Source organism: Macrotis lagotis, chromosome 7 (assembly GCF_037893015.1).
Source record: "Macrotis lagotis isolate mMagLag1 chromosome 7, bilby.v1.9.chrom.fasta, whole genome shotgun sequence".
NCBI lineage: Eukaryota > Metazoa > Chordata > Mammalia > Peramelemorphia > Peramelidae > Macrotis > Macrotis lagotis.
In genome coordinates, this window is record NC_133664.1 from 213,623,813 (window position 1) to 213,647,266 (window position 23,454).

At 34.2% G+C, this 23,454-nt stretch overlaps 1 protein-coding gene across 7 annotated transcripts in view; it reads left to right on the forward strand.

Moving 5' to 3' along the window:
* DENND5B (DENN domain containing 5B) overlaps positions 1-23,454 on the forward strand; it is a 165,965-nt gene that overhangs the window by 42,433 nt on the left and 100,078 nt on the right. For all 7 annotated transcript variants that reach the window (XM_074194786.1, XM_074194790.1, XM_074194789.1 and 4 more), the window contains 4 exons: positions 843-1,509; positions 3,946-4,133; positions 11,595-12,125; positions 14,223-14,454. In XM_074194786.1, coding sequence (XP_074050887.1) covers positions 843-1,509; positions 3,946-4,133; positions 11,595-12,125; positions 14,223-14,454 — 1,618 coding nt within the window. The remainder of the gene's footprint in view (positions 1-842; positions 1,510-3,945; positions 4,134-11,594; positions 12,126-14,222; positions 14,455-23,454) is intronic.

Consider the following 23,454-nt stretch of genomic DNA (forward strand, 5'->3'; position numbering starts at 1 on the left):
GGTTTCTGTGTCATGAATATAGGTATTATGACCACCTTGAAACTGTATCAAAACTATACATATTTCCAAACATTTTAGAAATACAAAGGATATTTAGTGTTTTCCTCTCTCTGCGTATTTTGCTGTTGCTATAACAATGCATTTTAAAATTTTACCAACTTTCGTATGTGATATTTATGTTTATGGGTTAGAAATCCCAGGTTGTAAACTTAGTTTATCTAGAGTAAAGGTCATATGTATATCTCCAGATACCCATATAAACATATACCTATGTCTAAATAAATATATATATATATATATATATATACACATATTTATGAATTGTGTTTATATGAATTAGACAAATTCTCATAAATATTTGGAAATTTCCCTTAGAAAGGGAAAATTAATTTGGATCTTTCTTAGGTGCCATGGCCCAAAGCATGCATTATTAAGAATAGCTCTATACAGTGATTGTCTAGTTTAAAGTTTTCTGTATATAGTAAAATACACTCTGCTGCCATTCTTAAATGTGGCAAGATGTGGTTTCAGCTGGTTGTTAAATGCTGTTATTTTAAAATGTTTATTTAAAAAAAAAAGATTAAGGGATAATGTAGCAATGGACGTTAAATTCAGTACATTCCTTGGAACATTTTGATTTTTTTTTGTATGTTTAGTTTTTCAAACTAAATTAACAGTATTGACATTTAAGAAAAATTTTCAAGTGAAATGAAGATTGCTTTTAATTGCAGAAATGTTAATAGTGGATAAAATGACTCCACTCTTTAAGAACAATAGATTTGCTAAACTCTTTTGAAATGATAGTATTTATAGATTCTGATTGTGTTTTCTTTTTTTCACAGCTTTGTATGCCTAAAGGGCTATCCTTCAGAACTCAAATGGATAACAAAGACCCTCAATTCCACTCATTTATAATAACTAGGGAAGATGGTTCCCGCACCTATGGTTTTGTTCTTACTTTTTATGAAGAGGTTACCAGTAAGCAGATCTGCACAGCAATGCATACACTGTACCAGATGCATAATGCAGAACATTACAGTAGTATCTATGCCTCATCCTCTTGCAGCATGGATTCCCTCACAAGCAATATCAACGAGGGAGACACAACTTCACTTGCTAAGCTCCAGCGATACAACTCCTATGACATCAGCAGGGATACACTGTATGTTTCAAAAAGTATATGTTTGATCACTCCACTACCGTTCATGCAAGCTTGCAAGAAATTTCTCCTTCAACTTTACAAGGCAGTTAGCTCCCAGCAGCCCCCACCCTTGCCTCTTGAGAGCTACATTCATAACATTCTTTATGAGGTGCCCCTTCCACCTCCTGGGAGGTCATTAAAGTTTTATGGTGTTTATGAGCCTGTCATTTGCCAGAGACCTGGACCCAATGAACTCCCACTTTCAGATTATCCTCTTTGGGAAGTGTTTGACCTCCTAGGATTGGAGAACCTCGTTCAGGTTTTCACGTGCGTTCTTCTAGAAATGCAGATTCTCTTATATTCTCAAGGTGAGTCTATTTCTTTTTACTTATTTTATATCATAGCAAGTTCTTGAAATGCCCGGACTCCAATAATACACAAGGAAAAAATATTAAACAAACATGAATAATATATATGAAAACATTTTACAACATCCTGCATCCAAAGATTTGCCCCCTCTCTGCCAAGAAGAAAGTATGTTTCATCATATGTCCCCTGAAATAGAACTTTGTGAATATTTAGTCCAGAGTGATTAAAATTGTTTTTTATTAAGACATCTTAAGAAAAAGGCACACCTCTCTCAAAGTGGAAGAAGGGCAAGGCTTCGTTCCTGCCCCTTCATGCTAATCATTGATTGGGGTCACAGTCTAATTGATCCATTGGTCCCCATACATTTTCCCACCCTAGTTATCATACTAATGAGCAAGAAAAGCTACCTCCTTGAGCATAGAGAGCATAGACAAAGGAGAAGGTCAGAGACCCTAGGTTAATTTAGAAGTAGGTGGGACAGACCTGGCCTAATTTGTTTTGTTTTGTTTTGTTTTTGATCAGATGAGGTTAAGTTTTGTCTTGACTTACATACCTGCCCAAAGGCAACAATACTGGGAGACCCCAATCTTTCTATTGTAAATTAACAATTCTCCCCTTCAAATTCTTGTGAAACTCAGACACCCCCATATTTCTCAAAGTCTTCATCAGTACGCCCCCATATTCCTCACAGCCTTCATCAGTACTAATGTGTTGTTTGTATACTTTGTTGTCCTAATCTTTTTTATTCTGTCAGTTCATATAAACCTTCTAATAGTTCTCTTACCTTCTCATATTTGTATATTTTTAACATAATAATATTCCTTTACTTCATATATCATATTTTGTTCATTTTGAAAAGCCCCTATTTCAAGTTTCAAGATCTTTCTTTCACTCTTTGTTTTCTTTTTCTTTGATAATTCAAAATAGTTTCCCAGGCAACTGAATCATTTACATCTCCATTTAGAATATGTTAATGTATAAGGCAACTGAATTCTGATTAAACACAAAAATTTATATTGTTCCAGAGGATAAATAATGAAACAAATCTCATGGTAGAGAGACGGTAGGGGGATATTGCAATGCCCTATGCCACATTGTATCATTGAGTTTTATTTAACTGTTTGGTTGTTACAAGGGAAGGTTCTATGGCTACAGAGGTAGGTGTGGTAGTAAGAAGGCACATTGGAAAATGACTGGTATCAAAACAAAAGACATCTGTTATTTTTAACTCACTACTTAATCATTGTTTTTTTTAATCTGTTATTATTTCTCCCTTTTTTGGTTGGGTTTTTGTTTTCATTTTTGTTTTTTGCAATGGGGTTAAGTGACTTGTCCATAGTCATGTAGCTAGGCAATTATTAAGCACTATCTGGCTGCCCCTGTTTATTATCTCTTAATTTGAAGGTTATAATGTAAAATCTTAAGGATTATTTAATTCACATTTCTTTTGCTAGTAATTTAAAATTTTTTCAGTGAGAGTTGATAAATTCTAACTTTTCATATTGCATTTCTGAATTATTACCATTTGCTTCCTTCACTCCTATTCACATGGCTACTGAACAAAACTTGAGGAAATCACTGTCATCCTTCACTCTCCATTCTTATTCACCCCACTAATCTAATATCCTATCATTTCTAACTTCACGACATGTATTACTTATATCTAACTCTCTCTCTCCTTACACAGCCGTAACTTTGTTACATGCCCTCATTCCATCATACTAAGACTATTATAGTAGTACATCCTCCATTCTTATAGTATAAGAATGACAATGTACTCCTACTACTCAATAAACCCCTTGTATTGTTACATACAGCATTAAATATGAATGCTTTAGTTATTTAAATCCATTCACAACTTCATTACTTCTTATCTGTCTGGTTCAGTTGCACTTTATTCTTCTATACATATTCTATTCTATGATCTAGGTACTCTAGCCTCTTTGTTACTGCTCACATAGACCCCCCTCCATATTCAGTCTCAGTATGGTTTCATTGATTGTCTTCCATTTCTGGAATGCAATGAGTGTAGCCACTTTCTTTTGAAAAAACAACCAAAAAAAACCACCTTAGCCCTAATGATACAAAGATTAAAACAAAATAATCACACCATAAAATTTCACAAAGGAAATTTCTATGAACCTTGTATATTTTGAACAAGAGGATTATAAAGTGATTTTAATAAGCTTAATCTCATATTTAATAAGCAGAAGTTCAAATATAAAAGGTGTTCATTTTAGACTAGTAGTGCTATTTTGGATATGTTAATAATGATCTTTAATGCCTTTCAAAACAAGGGAAATTAAACTGAAATTGCTTAGCTAACTATGTAATTGTAAGGAATCACTTTATAAGTACAAAAAATTTTCCATTCTTAAATAATGAAAATTGTTTGTTTTAATTTGTTGTATATTTTTTCCCCTCTGTTTTTGCAGACTATCAGCGCCTGATGACAGTAGCTGAAGGAATCACCACACTTTTGTTCCCATTTCAGTGGCAACATGTCTATGTTCCTATTCTTCCTGCCTCCCTCCTTCATTTTCTTGATGCTCCTGTTCCTTATCTGATGGGCCTTCAGTCAAAAGAAGGAACTGATCGCTCTAAACTAGAACTTCCACAGGAGGTAAATTTTATTGTGATTTATGATGCTTTTGGTTGATATTTTGTGTAAGATTTTTAAAAAATACATTTGTCCTAGTGTTTTTCCTCCTCTGTTCTTACTTAAAAAAAAAACCAACACAACACAACAGACTTTGATATTGTTAAGGAGAGTTTCCACTGAAGAATATATATCTATGACTGTAAATGGGCAATCTTCTCTGCAATTTAGAGTCTTAGAATTGCCTTGAGCACTGAAAAGTTCCTCTAGGATAATTAATATGTTTCAGAGGTGGTACACAGACCAGTTCTCTACTATGCCAAGCTGTCTCTCTCCCCCTCTTTCCCTTCTTGATTTATCCAGCTATATTCAGCTTATAGTTTTTGTGTTAGATGACTAGACATTGTACCCTAATGGATGCTCAGTGTGTGTGCTCAGTCATTTTTCAATCATGTCCAACTCTTTTCGACCCCATTTGGAGTTTCCTTGGCAAAGAAACTGGAATGGTTTGCTTTTTTCTCTTCCAGCTCATTTTAAAGATGAGGGAACTGAGGCAGAGTGGCTTGTCCAGGATCACACAGCTAATAAGAATCTGAGGCCGCATTTGAACTCACATAATTAGTCTTCCTGACTCCAGGCCTGGTGCTCTATCCACTGTGCCACCTAGCTGCCCTACTGATAGATGCTACTATATTGTAATCATCTCCATAAGTACTTTATCTCTTTATATATATATAGAACAGAACTGATGCACATCAGTGATCATTAGAAATTGATGAAAAGGAACTCAAAAGTTTATATTCTTATTATGTTGTATAGTATAAAGCATTTTTAATCTCTTCCCTACCCACTGTAATTACCACCCCCACCCCTATTTTAAAAATAATTTGCAAGTTTCTTTATGCTATAATATTTTTTAAAAATTAAAACTGATTAATACTTGGTCTTTGGAATATGAAAATAACATCCTTTAGCATGTTGAAATGACAAACACTTTAACATTCCTTCATTTCAGGCCTAGAGCCAGTATTTCTATCACTTGGTTTATATATAAACCTAGTTGTTATTTTTTTGAGATAAAATTCCAACAGCTGACTCCAGTGTGATCTTAAGGTTATTAATGGAAACTCCTTAAGAAATTCCATTAAATAAGACCTTGAGAACAGAGGCTTTCCTTTTTGTCTTTGTAATTCCAGCCTAAAACAATACCTGGCACATAGAGTGGACTTCATAAAGGATTAATTGATTGGTTCTTGGTATTTACTTGACTCCTTAGGTGCTTTTAAAATAAGGAAGTAAAAGAGATATCTGCTTTTCTTTTTTTCTTAATGACTAGTAAAATACAAATTAAAATGAGATAGTATAAAATAATTCAATTTTATATTATTGCTATAACTATTTAGTACCATTTTTAACAAAATTGTTCAGATGTAACATTGGTGAGGTTTGGGGTTTTTTTTTAAAGTGAGTATTAATAACATACTAAGTCATAATCCATTTAAAAATGTCATTATCAGTTGCTTATTTTGTCTCAGTGATTATTTCCCTGATATAGTACACACTGTGGTCAAGAAAAATAGTTTGATATAAGCCACATTCAAGCTCTCCCATTTTTCTCTGACATATTTTCTTTTTCTTTTTCATTTCTCTTTTCTACCTTCATCCTATAAATTAATTTAACTTTTTATATTTTGTAAGTTGAGAGAAACTACCTATTCTGTTATTCTGAAAAAGAATGGTTTAGCCAAATCTACTGAAATTCCTTATTGGTTTTCCCTCCCTTTTTATACAGTTTTTATTTTAGAACATGATTTATTTAAAAGTTATAATTTGGGGGCAGCCAGGTGGTGTAGGTGGCTAGAGCACTGGCCCTGGTGTTAGGAGAACCTGAGTTTAAATCTGGCCTCAGTCACCTAATAATAATTGCCTCGCTGTATGACCTTGGACAAGTCACTCTTAACCCTATTGCCTTAAATAAATAAATTTTTTTAAAAAGGTATAATTTGCTTTACTTCTTATTTGCTTAGAAAATAAACTTTCCATGATTATCTGAAGATTGATTTCTGACTTTTTGAGAGGGTGTGTGTGTGTGTGTGTGTGTGTGTCTAGAGGTTTGAGGGAATGGGGGGCACAGAGAGAGAGAGAACATTGAAATTTTGTGCTTGAAATACTTCTACACACACACCCTCCTTAAATGCCCCCTACTACAATTGAGTGTTTTTTTAATCAATAAGAACTTACAATTTTCAGATTTTAAAACTTATTGAATCTTGGAATGATTCTCAGGGGTTTCTCTTTTGACAGCTATATAAGCTTTTCAGTGAGCACATTAATAATGTTTTAGAAGTAGAAGCTGATATTTTTTCACTCTTCTGGGATAAGTTAGAATTTTCTAGTATACATATTTAGCCTCATCTGCTTCCTAGGTAAATGATGACAATAAAGTCATTTAAAATAATAGTAGAGGGGCGGCTAGGTGGCATAGTGGATAAAGCACCGGCCCTGGAGTCAGGAGTACCTGGGTTCAAATATGGTCTCAGACACTCAATAATTACCTAGCTGTGTGGCCTTGGGCAAGCCACTTAACCCTGTTTGCCTTGCAAAAACCTAAAAAAATAAAAAAATTAATAAAAAAACTTGATTGGCACTTGATGCTTGATGGTTCTTGGTTCTTTTTTTAGGTTTTTTTTTTTTGTAAGGCAAACGGGGTTAAGTGGCTTGCCGAAGGCCACACAGCTAGGTAATTATTGAGTGTTTGAGACAGAATTTGAACCCAGGTACTCCTGACTCCAGGGCCGGTGCTTTATCCACTGTGCCACCTAGCCACCCCCTTGGTTGTTCTTGATTGATACTTAATTGAACTACAGCTTAATGGTGCAGTAGATAGAGTATAAGGTCTGGAAGTCAGCAAAATATGAGTTCAAATCCAGCCTCAGACACTTATTAGCTTTATGATCCTGGGTAAGTCACTTAAACTCTATACGCCATAGTATCTTCATCTGTAACATGGGGATAGAAGATATATAAAATAATACTTAGAATCAAATAACATAATGCCTGGCTAATGTTAGCTATTATTATCATTCTCTCTGGCTACTTGCAGTATTTTTTCTTTGATATGGTAGTTCTAGATTTTAACTTTGACATTTCTGGGACTTTTTATATTTTTGGAAATTTCAGGTGATAAGTAGATTCTGTCTTTGCATTCTAATTCTAATAGATCTGGATAGCTTTTCACGTGTGATTTCTTGGTTTTCAGAAGTACAAATATTCTTAATGATTTTTCTTTCTTTATTTAAAAATTTATTTTTTCCATATTACTACAGTAATCTTATAAAAGTAAACATAATACCCGCTCCCCCCTCCACAAAGAGAAAGCTCAAGAAAAATAAAGTGAGAGGAAAAAAAAGTGTACTTCAGTCTGTGTTCAGATACTATCAACTTTGTCTCTGGGATGGGTTACATTCTTTATCATTAGTCCATCAAAGAAGTTGCTTCAGTATTTTTTTCCCCACAGTATTTCCCTCCATTCTAGTCCTGCTTTACTCCCATTTATTCTATTCTCTCTCTCCTTTCACTCTGTCTCTCCTCAAAAGTGTGTTGTATTAGACAACCCTCTCCCATGATCTTCCTTCTCTTCTTATCACCTACATCTCCCCTACTCCTATCCCCTTTCTCCCATCCTTTTCCTCTCTTTTTTCCTCTAGGGAAAGATATATTTCTATTAAGTGTGTATGTTATTTCCTCTCCGAGCTATTTCTGATGAGAATGAAGGCTCACTCATTTCCCCTTACCTTTCTCCCTTCCACTCATTGCATAAGTTTTTTTCTTGACTCTTTTACATGAACTATTAATGATCTTTTCTTGATTCTGTTTTTCAGTCTATTAGTTTTGCTATCAGTTATCTTAGCTTTTATTTTATTTTTCAGTCTTTTGATTATAATGTTATTATCTCATAAACTCTCTGATTTTTTGTTTGGTGTGTTCAAAGTTTTCAGGGACTCCATTTCTTAAAGTATACTACTTTTTCTTTTTCAACTGCTTGTATCATTTCACATCTTTCTTCTAGAACTTTTATTTCATTAATTTCTCCTATATTTCTAGTTATTCATATGGTTCTTGTGGGAAAATAAATTTTTCCCTTTGAATCTCTGCTTATAATTGTTACAGAGTTAGACTTGAAATAATTTTTTATATTCATGGGTTGGTTTTTTTTTTGACTCAACACTCCATCTTTAGTTCCTGAATTGGAGCTTTTATGCTAGAGCGACTAGCTCTTTACTGCCCTGTTTGACTTCTTTTGCTGAACTCCATCTCATGGAATTTACCTCCCCTCCTAAATTTTTGAGGTTCAGATTGCTGAATCTCCAAGGGCTATCACTAGAGTCTCATAATGTTAAGGATTTCAGAGCCCCTGGGCCTAAATGGTCTTAGTTTGAGCCCTGTAGTAACATTGCTGCCTTTTCTTAGGGCTTTCTGATTAACTGGGGTTTTGTCAGAAGAGCTCTCTATCCCTTTTTAAAAAAATAATATTTTATTAACATACAAACCAATATGTAACAAAAATAATAAAATATGTGAATATTTATTATAAAAACCATATTAATAACATTAATTTGTGTTAGGCTTGCATTTTGGTGCCAAATTTCTCAAAACTCTAAACTACCTATGTTCTCTCCTTCTCTGGGCTCTACTTTTGATTCTTCAAATTTCTTTGTCACTATGCAGTGATCTCACTCTGGAATTATTCTTGTTCCTCTGTTGTCTTTTTCTCTGATTGGTCTATCCCAACTTGAATCTCTATTTTTTTGAAAGTACCTGGGTCAACCATTTTTTGCCTTTCCTCTTCAAGCTCTATTCTTGACTCTCCAGACTTTGTTCTTCATGCCTCTGGTGGGTACCTTCTCCTTATTCTCCTCCCTTCAACTTTTTTAGCTTCCATGCCTCACTTTCCTACTTTGGAGTTTAAATTCCTTGAAGGTAGAAAGTCTCTTTTTAGCTTGTCTGATATTCCCATGTCTTAGCAAAGTGCATAATACATAGCTCTTTTAATAAATTAATTGAACTTGAAATGTGGGGGCAGCTAGTTAGCTGCCTAGTTGTGTGACCTTGGGCAAGTCAACTTAACCCCATTGCGTTAAATAAATAAAAATTTACAAAAAAGAACTTGTGGCATATAATGAGATATTATTGCTCTATAAGAAGCAATGAACAGGCAGATTTCAAAAAAACTTGGCAAGACTTTTATGAACTGATGCTGAGTGAAGTAAGCAGAACCATGAGAACATTGTATAACAACATTATGTGATGATTAATTAAGATGAGCTCTTCTCAGCAATACAGCTGACAATTCTAAAGATAGTTCTAAAAGACCTGTGATGGGAGGGATGAGAATTCAGGGAAGCAAGCCTGTGGGGATTTGCATGAACTGATGCTAGAAGAGATGAGCAGAACCAGAAAAACATTGTACACCATAACAACAACAGGGGAGTGATGATCAACCTTTATGGACTTGCTCATTCCATCAGTGCAATAATCAGGGACAATTTGAGGCTGTCTGCAGTGGAGAATACCATCTATATCCAGACAAAGAACTGGAGTTTGCACAAAGACCAAGGACTATTACCTTTAATTTAAGGGAAAAAACTGATACCTTATTGTCTGATCTTGCTATCACTTTTACTTTATGTTTGTTCCTTAAGGATATGATTTCTCTCTCATCACATTCAATTTGGATCAATGTATACCATGAAAACAATGAAAAGACTGGCAAATTGCCTTCTGTGGGGGGGTGGGGGGAGGGAAGCAAAAATAGGGAAAATTGTAAAACTCAAAATAAATAAAATCTTTAAAAAAAAAGGCCTCTGATGGAAAATATATCCACAGCCAGAGAAAGCATATCCTCACATTTTTTATCTTGTTTTTATTTTGTTTTTACTTTGTTTCCCTTTCCCTGTTTTTTTTTCCTTTTTCTTATAATTCTGACCATTATGGATATATGTGTAATACAATTGTACACATCTCATCTATATGCAAAATTAGGGTGGGGAAAAGGAAGGATGTGAGGAAAAATCTTTACAAAAATAAATGTTAAAGTATTTCTAGATATAATAGGAAAAATTAAAAAAAAAAACAGGTTCACAGATTACAGGTTAAGAACCCTTGATGTAAAACATAGTCACATGTGTTGCTGTAATTTATCATGGAATCATTAGTGAGTCCAGTTAGTAGACTTGAAAATTATTTCATTTTTTTTTTTTGTGGGAAGAAGGAAGCAAAAAGAAATAGTTCAAGAGAAGATCAGGAAGGGAAAGTAATTCAGCATTGTTAATTGGTAGTCAGTAGTTCAGCAATTAGGTCCCTGGCATTCATTTTCTTTTTAAAAAATAAGTTTAGGGGCAGCTAGGTGGCGCAGTGGATAGAGCACTGGTCTTGGAGTCAGGAGTACCTGAGTTCAAATCCAGCCCCAGACACATAATAATTACCTAGCTGTGTGGCCTTGGGCAAGCCACTTAACCCCATTGCCTTGCAAAAACTAAAAAAAAAAAAAAAAATTAAATTGATGTTCTTTGATGATATAATATCATCATAGAGTCTCTAGAGAACCATTCAGAATAACAAATGCTATTTCAAAAAGAAAGAAAAAAGAAGAGGAAATAATTCAATATAACTAATAAAAAGTCTGAAAATATGTACAGTATCTTTAGACTTCACACCTACATGAAAGTGTGGATTGGGATTCTCTGATTCTCTGATATTTCTTGATTTGAGTCATGCTTGATCTTTATAATTATATTCAAGTTGTGTATAACTTGAAATAGCATTTATACTCTTTATCTACTTAGAAATAACTAGTTATGGGACGGCTAGGTGGCGTAGTGGATAAAGCACCAGCCTTGAAGTCAGGAATATCTGGGTTCAAATCTGGTCTCAGACACTTAATAATTACCTAGCCGTGTGGCCTTGGGCAAGCCACTTAACCCCATTTGCCTTGCAAAAAACCTAAAAAAAAAACCAGTTTTTAGACTAGACAGATTACTATATCACATCTTTATTTTAATATTTTGACAGCTCTACTTCAAAACAATTAATTTCCTTTATGATGTTTGTATTTCATTTTTTTCATTTAAATACATTATTCTGAGAAGAGGTTGTTAGGAGCTTCCAAAGGGTATATGACATAAAAATGGTTAGGATTCTTTGATTTTGTGCTATAATTACACTGAAGGCAATAGAGATTCAAAAGGGTACTTTGATTTCTGAAGTGTTGAAATGAAAGGTGTCTTCTAAAACCAGACATTAGAGGTTTGTCTTTTTATTGATTGTTATTTAATATTTGGCAAGATTAACCACACAACTTTGATGGTTTGACAATCTTAACCATTTTTACTTTTAAAAACCAGTAAATTTTTGGTGAATTTTGATTATATGATATATATATATGTATGTATGTATATACATATATAAATTTTTTTCCCCTTTCAGGCAAACTTGTGCTTTGTGGACATTGACAATCACTTTATTGAGCTTCCAGAAGAATTTCCACAGTTCCCCAATAAACTAGATTTTATTCAGGAAATCTCTGAAGTTCTCCTTCAATTTGGGATACCTCCTGAGGGTAACCTACACTCCAGTGAGAGCAGCATTAAACTTAAGAATATGGTTCTGAAGGACTTGGTCAATGATAAAAAGAATGGAAATGTCTCCACAAACACAATTCACATGTATGAATTACTGAAAGGCAATGAAACCATAGCCCGTCTTCAGGCTCTAACCAAGAGGACAGGTGTAGCTGTGGAAAAAGTGGCCCTTTCTGCCCCTCTGGCTGAAAAGAATATAAAACTACAATGTGAAGAGGCAGAAATGAGGGACTATAAGCTCAATGTACAGCTTCGGGAAGTCTTTGCCAACCGCTTCACTCAGATGTTTGCTGATTATGAGGCTTTTGTGATTCAGACGGCACAGGACATGGAATCATGGCTGACCAATAGGGAGCAGATGCAGAACTTTGACAAAGTAAGAAACAAAAATTCCTTTTTATCTAATCCTCAGGGGATGAAATCATTGCTTAGTGAGGAAAAAAATAATCAAATTTTTCTCTACCCATTCAGAATTTTCATCTATCTATTTAATCTAGATTGAAATATTGATAAAAAGTAAAAAAATTTTCAAGAAATTACATTATCTTTTTAGACAATTAAAAGTTACATATGTAGATTGTTTCCAACTTATCAACTAGTCTTATTCTATAATTTTCAAGTCAGTTCAGTATTTGCAATTTATTTTTTCTAGAGTTTATTTCCAAGCTGAAGCAAAAAGGAACACTGCAATAGGCAAGGCGAGAACCAAGAGAGAAGAGGATCACCAAAAAAAGACAGGAAAATGTACAGGACATAGTGTTCAGCCATATCAAATATTACAGAAATATTAAGAAGAATGAGGACTTAGAAAAATATGTTCATGACAATTATATTGCCAGTAACCTACGTAGAGCAGTTTGAGATGAATGATGAAATTAGAAGCCAGATTGCAGAGGGTTTAGAAGAGAGCAAGAGGAGAAAAATTGGAGCTATCAAATATATGACTTTTGTAAGGAATTTAACAAGAAAGTTACTGGGCAATAACTAGTGAGGATAGTAGGACCTAGTTGAAAAAAATTTTTTGATGCTAGAAGGAATTTGAATATTTTTACAAATTTTAGGGAAAGAATTAGTAGGTAAACACTGAAGATTGGAGAGGGTATGATAGTAAGGATTAGAGAACAATAATGAAAGGAGATAAGATCATAGATACATTTAAAATACTTGTCCTTGGCAAGAATAAGGATCACTTGATCAAAAGCCGTAGTGAAGGAGGAAAAAAGGTGGGAGAGATGATGTCAGGAGAATGTGAGATGAGAAGAGGGAACTCTTGAAAAGTGGTCTTAATTTTTTCAGTGAAATATCTGACAAGATTCTCAGCTGAGAGCATGAGGAGAGAGGTATATTTTAAGAAATTTGTGAGGAAAAAAGATTTGGAATACCTGTTGTGATGGAGTGAGGTAGAAAATCAGTTAAGAAATAGGATTGCCTTATTACCTACTTGAGATTTAATAACATAGAGGCAGCTAGGTGGTGCAATTGTGTGACCTTGGGCAAGTCACTTAACCCCGTTGCCAGGGGGAAGAGAGAGAGAGAGAGGAGAGTGAATTAATAACATAAATTTGTAGGGAAAGCATTTGGTTTTGCAGAAGCTTCATTCAGGGGGCAACTGGGTGGCACAGTGGAGAGCACCGGCCCTGGAGTCAGGAGTACCTGAGTTCAAATCCGGCCTCAGACATTTAATAATTACCTAGTTGTGTGACCTTAGGCAAGTCACTTAACCCCACTGCCTAAAAAAAAACAAAAGAAAAAAAAAGAAGCTTCATTCAGCAGAACTAAGTACAAGCAAAGCAGGATGGTGGGAGTAACCTAGAGTTGGAGTTTAGTAAGGTATGATTGCCAATAGGAAAAGGAATTGGAGAGAAGAGATTGATTGGAATTGAATTGGTTCACCAAGAGCTGGATAGACAGTAGAATCCCAGCCAAAATAGGGATGGTGCTCTGGACATTAGAGATCATAGTGAGACTGAAGAATAGGTTTAGTAGTATTGCAGCATAATGGAGAAATGAAATAAAATCATGACCATATAAAGGAATTTTTGAGTTCCCGAAAAGGAAGGGGGAATATTTATGGGTGGTAACAAAATCACTGTTATGACCATTCCTGTCATAGTTTAAATGGAATAGAACACTAGATTGTGGTAACTGAATTGACTGAATACTTGGGAATTTAGAGTAATTGAAGATTATCAGCATGTATTTTTGAAGTTCCTGGTATGAGATTAGGTTCTGAAATGTGGTAAAAGTGGACAAAGTATAAATGATTATAAATTGATTTAAAAAAAAAGGAGGGGGGAGCTGGAAAGGTGTGTCCTTTAAGTGCTCTTGAAATTTCAGGAAGTATTTTTGTATAGAGAAATTAGAAGATGTAAATGAAAGGAAGGACTTCAATAATATAGACATTCTTAGGATGGAAAAGATGATAATAATAAAGAATGCTGTCTTCACTAATTGCCTAATTATCTTATTACAGGCTTCTTTCCTGTCTGACCAGCCTGAACCTTATCTCCCATTCCTTTCACACTTCATTGAAACACAGATGTTTGCCACCTTTGTTGATAATAAAATTATGTCCCAGTGGGAGGAAAAAGATCCTCTACTTCGGGTCTTTGATTCAAGGATTGAAAAGATAAGACTGTATAATGTAAGAGCACCTGTTTTGCGGACCTCTATATATCAGAAATGCAACACATTAAAAGAAGCAGGTACATCCCCTTTGATATTTAAAATAAAGTTTATTTGTTCCCCTTTCTACATATTATTCCCATTGTGCTTGTAATTTTTTTCTTCCTTTACTATACAACAAGATTTTCCTCTAGTTACCTGTTTTGAATGAAATTTGGGGGAGTAGATAAGAGGAAGATGGAAGGGAGTATGTTTGTCTTTTTCATTCTTACTTTCTTTTATATTTTCTAGGGGAAAGGTTTCATACATCCTTTTGCTGTTTTAGTTTCTTAGTTTCTGGAAGAAAAACAATAATAAATATAATGAAGAATGAACTGAGGTTGCAGTGGATTGAGCACTAGCCCTGGAGTCAGAAGTACCTGAGTTCAAATGCAGCCTCAGACACTTAATAATTACCTAGCTGTGTGGCCTTGGGCAAGCCATTTAACCCCATTTGCCTTGCAAAAGCCTTAAAAAAATGAACTGAGGTTATGTTAGTCCTCTTTGTATCATAATGGCAAAAATATTAGCTTCTGTCCCTTTATGCCACCCAAGGAAGTATTTTTCAGTTACTTTTCCCTGTGTGATTCAGAAAATCTTGGTTTTTCCCTTCTGACTTATATTGTATTTATATAGAATTTGATTGCTATAAATAATGCAGTGGTAATGCAAATAACAGTTTGATTCATAACCCCCATTAATAAATGTATTTGTTGTAGAAATGAAGAAATGTTTCCCTTTATCAGTATATGAATGGAAAATTTTATATTAATTTTCCTTTTAAATGCATAAAACCCTTTAACTTTTTAAAATGAGTATGTAGGATTTTGGATCTTATTTATTAATGAGCTATTTTATGTTGACAAATGTCATGAATTTAAATTCTTGGCCATTAGAGGGAACAAAAAATATACCTAGTTAGTATACCTAGATCCTTAGTTAACTGCCAAATAAACTCTTCTAAAGAAAAGAATGAATTAGAAAAAGCATTTTTAAATTCTTGCCCTCTGCTAAGTGCTGGAGATACAATTAGGAAAATAAGACAGTTTTTCTCAAGAAACTCACATTTTAAGATGGAAAAGTATAAAAGTTTTGGGAGCTAGTCAGATGAAAAGACAATGTCATTAGGATACAGCAGCATGCTACCTTTGTAATTTGCTTTTTTTTCTTTTAATTTCTTTCAGTTCTCTTAATTTTATTGAGAAAACCATAACCATTTCTGGTATGGAATCATTTGATAGAATTTTTTTTAAAAGGTTTTATTTGAGTTTTGAGTTTTACAATTTTTCTCCCAATCTTCCCTACCCCCACCCCCACCCCCACCCCCCACAGAAAGCAATCTCTCAGTCTTTATTTTGTTTCCATGTTGTGCATTGATCCAAAATGAGTGTGGTGACAGAGAAATCACATCCTTAAGGAAGAAACAAAAAGTATGAGAGATAACAAGATCAGACAATAAGATAACTGGTTTTTGAGAATTTTGATGGTAAAAACGTTTCCAAATTTTCACTTGTTATATGGTCTATATGGTGATTTTGGGGGGCACTTCTCTTCTGACGTTTTTGGAGTTAAGTGGTTATCAATGGGCAATTTGGTCAGAGATTGGTGGTAAGATGCAGGTCCTTCCTCATCTCAGTGCTGGTTGGAGAGGTCTGGAGGGTACAGGTATTTCCAGGGATTTGGGGTTTAGTGTCCTGAGCTATCACCATCTTGATCTGAAGGAAGATGGTGACCAAGGAAATGATGATCTGACTTGCCTAAAACATGTCACCTCTTGCCTCACTTTTAGTGTGCCATGCTGCTTCACTTCACTTAGGTGAGTCTTCCTGCCTTGCGGCAGGAAGTCCTTTGTTTTTGGAGTGTTTTATCCTATTTTTTTCTCCATAAAACAGGGATAATACTTAGAGTATGTAATCTCACATAAATCAGAGTCTCATCTGGCAGTTCTCTTTCCAGTTTAATGACATATCTAGTCCCACCTACTATCTCTTTATTCTTTTTTTTTTTTTTAGGTTTTTGTAAGGCAAATGGGGTTAAGTGGCTTGCCCAAGGCCACACGGCCCCTCTCTTTATTCTTAATAATAATATGTGCAATTACTTGAATGTAATTGATTACTATGAAAAGAAAAAAAAGAGATAATTAAAATTATGTAATTTACTTTTGCCTCTTATTTGCTTATCTTTTCCTATTTCCCTTATGTTGACCCAGGTGCACAAATAATTAATCTTCATCTAATTAAGTAACTGATCTTTTGCAAATAAACATTTAATTTCTAGAAACTTAAGAGTGTTTTGGGGGTGGCTAGGTGGCACAGTGAATAGAGCACCGGCCTTGGAGTCAGGAGTACCTGGGTTCAAATCTGACCTCAGACACTTAATAATTACCTAGCCGTGTGGCCTTGGGCAAGCCACTTAATCCCATTGCCTTGAAAAATCTAAAAATAAAAGAGTGTTTAAGTGATGCAAATCCCTTTTTCATATAACATTAGAGGTCTTTGACCTTCTGAAATATTTTGGTAAGCTTATAATTATTTTCTGCAAATAACCCACAAACACTGTTGGGACTGATCTTTTGATAGGTAGCAATACCTCCCAATGGGTGGTAAAATACTTGGTTACTTTTGTACATGAGTCTGTGACTAGTGTAAGTGACTCATTGAGCCAGTACCACTCTCCTGATTTTGACAAAGTTCAAAAGGTAGAACTATTGTCTTTAATTCAATTAATTCATTTCAAGAAGTGATAATTTACAATATGCCACTGGGGATACAAAGATAAAAAATGAAAAGCTGTGCCCATCCTCAAGAATTTTGTTGTTGCAATTGTTAGTTACAGTATGTTAATAGAAAAATAAATAATATGCCTTGATGTCTCCCTTTGTGCTTTATTTTGATAATTCCATCATCTTTGTTGGATTGTTATCATCTCAATGCTGATGACTCAGATCTGTATAGATAACATCAGTCTTTACCTTAGTCACAGATCACCAACTATTTATTGAATTTCGAAATTGGATGACCTGGTGCAACTAGGTGTAGTGGATAAAGTACTGGTCATGGAGTCAGGAGGACCTGAGTTCAAATGTGACCTCAGACACTTAATAATTACCTATCTGTGTGATCTAGGGCAAGTCACTTGACCCCATTACCTTACACAAAAAAAAAGAACCAAGTAAATTAAATGCCATATGTTTGTGTGTGTGTGTATGTATGTCTTAAACACATCAAATTTTTAAAAAAATTACTTTCCCCTCAAAACCTCTTTCATAACTTTTCTATTTTTAGTGAGATCCATTCTTGTTCAGCCATTTTTCAATCATATCTGACTCTCCAGCTCATTTATGGATGAAGAATCTGAGGCAAACAGGGTCCCAGGGTCACACAGGTAGGATGTATGTGAGGCCACATTTGAACTCATGTCCTACTGACTCCAGGGCCAGCACTCTTATCTACCGTACCTCCTAATTGCTTCCTTTTTTAAAATATATAAATATTTTATTTGTTTTCGAAACATACAATAGTTGTTTCTACCAGTCATTTTCTCTGCAGGATTTTGAATTCTACAACTTTCCTCCCCTCCCTTCCCTCCCCTCAAGAGGAGGCAATCTTGATAGACTTTACATTTGTTCCCATGATATACATATATCCAAATTGAATGTGTTGAGAAAAAAAATATCCTTAAGAAAGAAAATATTAGAGATAACAAAATTATGTAATACATAAGAATTTTTTTTTTTAATTTTTGCAAGGCAATGGGGTTAAGTGGCTTGCCCAAGGCCACACGGCTAGGTAATTATTATGTGTCTGAGGCCGGATTTGAACTCAGGTACTCCTGACTCCAGGGCCGGTGCTCTATCCACTGTGCTACCTAGCCGCCCCACGTAAGACAATTTTTTAAAAAAAAAAAATTGATGATAATCATCTTTGGTCTTTATTTAAATAAACTACACAGTTCTTTCTCCAGATGGTATTCTCCATCACAAATCCCTAAAATTGTCCCTGATTATTGCACTGATGGAGTAAGCAAGTCCATTAAGGTTGATCATCATGCTCATATTGCTGTTAGGTTGTACAGGGTTCTTCTGGTTCTGTTCATCTCACTCAGCATCAGTTCATTCAAGTTTTTCCAGGCTTCTCTGAATTTCCATTCCTTTTGATTTCTATTAGAACAATAGTGTTCTAATCACAATAGTGTTCCATCACAAACATATACCACAATTTGTTCAGCCATTCCCCCAATTGATGGATATTCACTCAATTTCTAATTCTTTGCTACCACAAATAGGGCTACTATGAGTATTTTTGTACGAGTGATGTTTTTACCCTTTTCCATGTTCTCTTTAGTGTATAGACCAAGTAGTGGTATTGATGTATCAAAGAGTATACACATTTTTATTGCCCTTTGGGTATAATTCCAAATTGCTCTCCAGAAAGGTTGGATCAGTTCACAGCTTTATCAACTGTGTTTTAATGTCCCAGATTTCCCACATCCCCTCCCACATTGATCATTATCCTTTCTGGTCATGTTAGCCAATCTGAGAGGTGTGAGATGTGGTATCTCAGAGATGCTTTAATTTGCATTTCTCTAATCAGTGATGATTTAGAGCAATTTTTCATATGACTATAGATAGCTTTATTTTTCTCATCTGAAAATTGCCTTTGCATATCCTTTGGCCATTTATCAATTGGGGAATAGCATGCCTTTTTATAAGTTTCACTCATTTCTATATTTATTTTTAGAAATAAGTCCTTTGTCAGACACACTAGTTGTAAAAATTGTTTCCCAATTTGCTACATTTCTTTTGATCTTTGGTTACAGTGGTTTTGTTTGTGCAAAAGCTTTTTAATTTAATGTAATCAAAATTATCCAGTTTGTTTTTTATAATTTTTCTGTCTCTTCCTTGGTCAGAAACAGCTCCCCTTTCCATAGATCTGAAAGGTAAACTATTCCTTGTTCTCCTAATTTGCTTGCTTATAATATTGTCTTTTATGTCTAAATCCTGCCCACATTTTGATCTTATCTTGGTATAAGATTTGAGATATTGGTCTAACCCTAGTTTCAGCCATACTATCTTCCAATTTTCCCAGCAGTTTTTATCAAAGAGTGAGTTCTTATTCCAGAAGCTGGACTCTGAGTTTAATGAACAGTGGATTACTATAGTCATTTCCTTCCATCTTTTTTACACATAATCTATTCCTCTGATCCACCACTCTATTTCTTAGCCCAGTACCAGAAAGTTGTGATGACTGATGCTTTAAAATATAATTTTAGATCTGGTAAGCTAAGCCACATTCTTCTGCATTTTTTACATTAAACTCATTGATATTCTTGACTTTTTTTGTTTCTCCATATGAATTTAGTTGCAATTTTTGCTAGTTCACTAAAGTAATTTTTTGGAAGTTTGATTGGCATGGCACTAAATAAGTAGTTTAATTTAGGTAGAATTGTCATTTTTATTATATTAGCTCAGCCTATCCATAAGCAGTTGATATTTGCCCGCTTAATTAGATCTTACTTTATTTGTGTGAAGTGTTTTATAGTTGTTTTCACAGTTTCTGAATCTGCCTTGGCAAGTAGACTCTCGAGTATTTTATGTTGTCTGATGTTATTTTAAATGAGATTTTTCTTTCTAACTCTTGCTGCTGTATCTTGTTGATAATATATAGAAATGCTGAGGATTTGGGTTTATTTTATATCCTGCAGCTTTACTAAAGTTGCTAATTGTTTGCAGTAGTTTTTTAAATGATTTTTAGGGTTCTCTAGTTATATCATCATGTCATCTGGAAAGAGTAAGAGTTTTGTTTCTTCCTTCCCAATTCTAATTCCTTTAATTTATTTTTCTTCTCTTATTGATGCTAACATTTCTAATACAATATTGAATAGTAGTAGTGATAATGGGCATCCTTGTTTCACCCTTGACCTTATTAGGAATGCTTCTAGCTTATCTCTATTGTATATAATGCTTGTTGAAGGTTTCAGATAGATACTGCCTATCATTTTAAGGAATAATCCATTTATTCCTGTGCTCTCTAGTGTTTTTAGTAGGAATGGGTGCTGTATTTTTTCAAAGGCTTTTTCAGCATCTATTGAAATAATCATATGATTTCTGTTAGGTTTGTTATTGATATAATCAATTAGGCTTGACAGTTTTCCTAATATTGAACCACTACTGCATTCTAGAATAAATCCTGCGTGACTATAGTGTATTATCCTAGTGATAACTTACTGTAATTGTTTTGATAATATTTTATTTAAAATTTTTACATCCATATTAGGGGAAATTGGTCTATAATTTTCTTTCTCTGTTTTGACTCTTCCTGGTTTAGGTATCATCACCATATTGGTGTCATAGAAAGAGTTAAGCAGAGTTCTGTCTTCACCTATTTTTCCAAATAGTTTATGTAGAATTGGAACTTATTGTTCCTTGAATGTTTGAAAGAATTTACTTGTGAATCCATCTGACCTGGAGATTTTTTTCTTAGAAAATTCATTGATGGCTTGTTGAATTTCTTTTTCTGCGATAGGGTTATTTAGGTATTTAATTTCCTCTTCATTTAGCCTGAGCAATTTATATTTTTTGTAAATATTCATCAATTTCATTTAGATCAAATTTATTGGCATGCAATTGGGCAAAATAATTCTGAATTATTATTTTAATTTTATCCTCATTTTTACCTTTTTCATTTTTGATACTACTAATTTGGTTTTCTTCTTCCTTTTTTAAAAATCAGATTAACCAAAGGTTTATCTATTTCATTGTTTTTTTCCCATAAAACCAACTCTTTGTTGGTCATATTAATTCAATAGTTCTCTTGCTTTAAATTTTATTAATTTCTCCTTAAATTTTCAGAATTTCCTATTTGATATTTAGTTGGGAGTTTTTAATTTGTTCTTTAACTTTTTAAGTGGACTCATTGATTTCCTCTTTATTTTATTCATCTAAGCATTTAGAAATAAAATATACCCCCAGTGACTGCTTTGGCTGTATCCTATAAGTTTTGGTATGTTGTCTCGTTATTTGTCACTGATTTTGGATGAAATCACTAATTCTTTCTATAATTTGTTGTTTGATCCACTCAATCTTTAAAAATGAAGTTACTTAGTCTCAAATTAGTTTTAGGTTCATCTCTCATGGTCCATTACTGCAAGTGATTTTTATTGCACCATGGTCAGGAAAGGATGCATTCACTATTTCTGCCTTTCTGCATTTCATTATGAGGTTTTTATGCCCTAGTAAATGATCAATTTTTTTACTGGTGCCATGCATTGCAGAAAAAAGGTTTATTCCTTTCTATCTCTATTCAGTTTTCTCTAAAGGTCTATCATATCTAAGTTTTCTAATATTCTATTTGCCTCCTTAATTTCCTTCTTGTTTATTTTATGGTTAGATTTATATAACTCTGAGAGAGGGAGGTTGAGGTCTCCCACCAGTACAGTTTTGCTGTCTATTTCTTCCTGTAACTCATTAAGCTTCTCCTCTAAGAATTTAAATGCTATGCTGCTTGGTGCATTTTTATATATTGCTTCATTGTCTACAAGTACCTTTTAGGAGGATATAATGTCTTTCCTTAATGTGATATTTTTTGCAGCTGCTTTATCTGAGATAGGATTGCTACTCCTGCATTTTACAGTTCAGCTGAAGCATAATACATTCTGCTCCATATATCTCTCAGCTTCAAATGTGTTTCTTGTAAGCAGCATATTATAGGATTCTGTTTTTTAATCTACTTTGTTCTTTGCTTATATTTTATGGGAGAGTTCATCCTATTCACATTCAAAGTTATAATTACTAACTCTTTATTGCCTCTATGACTATCTTCCCTCCATTTGTATTTCCCCCCTTTTTTCTCCTTTTCCCTATTCCTAGATATTTTGCTTCTGAATACCACCTCCTTCAGTGTGTTTGCCCCCTTATGTCCAAGCCCTCCCCTTTCTTTCCCCTTTCCCTTTGCCCCTTCATCACTTCTTTCCTTTTGTCAGTTCCTCTTTTCTTCCCCACTCCCCCTTTCTCCTCTTAAAAAACTTGAAAAGTAAGATGTTTCTAAACTCAATGTGTGTTAATCCCTCTTTGAGTCAAATCTGATGACATTAAGATTCAGGTGGTTCTCACCTCCTATCTTCTTCCCCTCTATTGCAATAGGTCATTTGTACCTCTTTATGTGATGTAATTTATCCCATTCAATCTCCTCCTTCTTCCAGCCTCTTTACTGCATCCCCTTTTTAAGATGATAGTATTTTTATATCATTCTATCAGTCATGGAAAAGTTATAAGGGTCTGTTACTTCTGGCTAGGTACATTCCCTCTATTAATAGAGTTAAAATTCTCAAGGGTTATGAGAATCTCCCAGGTGGGAATATAGCCAGTTTCATTTTATTGGAAATTTTTTCTTTTCCACTTTTTACTTTTTCATGTATCTCTTGAGTGTCCTGTTTGAAGTCCAAATTTTCTGTTTAGCTCTGTTCATCAGAAAAAGTTGAAAGTCTTCTATTTTGTTAAATGTCCATCTTTTTCCCTGGAAGAGAAGTCTCATTTTTGCTTGCTCTCTAGAATATCATTTTCTAGACCCTTCAGTCTCTTACTGTTGGTACAGCTAGATCCTGTGGAGTCCTGACTGTGACTCCTTGGTATTTGAATTGTTTCTTTTTGGCTGCTTGCAGGATTTTCTCCTTGATGTGATAGTTCTGGAGTTTGGCCCTAATGTTCCTTAATGTTTTCATTTCTGGATCCCTTTCAGGAAAGGATCGATGTATTCTTTCAGTGACTATTTTGACATCTGGTTCCAGGATATCAGGGCAGTTCTCCTTCACTATATCCTGAAGTATAGAGACCAGGCATTTTTCTCTTCAACATTTTCAGGAAGCCCAAGGATTCTTAAGTTGTCTCTTCTGGATCTATTTTCTAGGTCTGTTGTTTTGCCAATGAGATATCTTATTTTATTCTTTTTTTGTTTTTTTTAATTTTAACAGATTCTTGGTGTCTCATGAAGTCATTAGTTTCCACAGATTCCAATCTTATTTTTTAGAAACATTATCTTCATTTA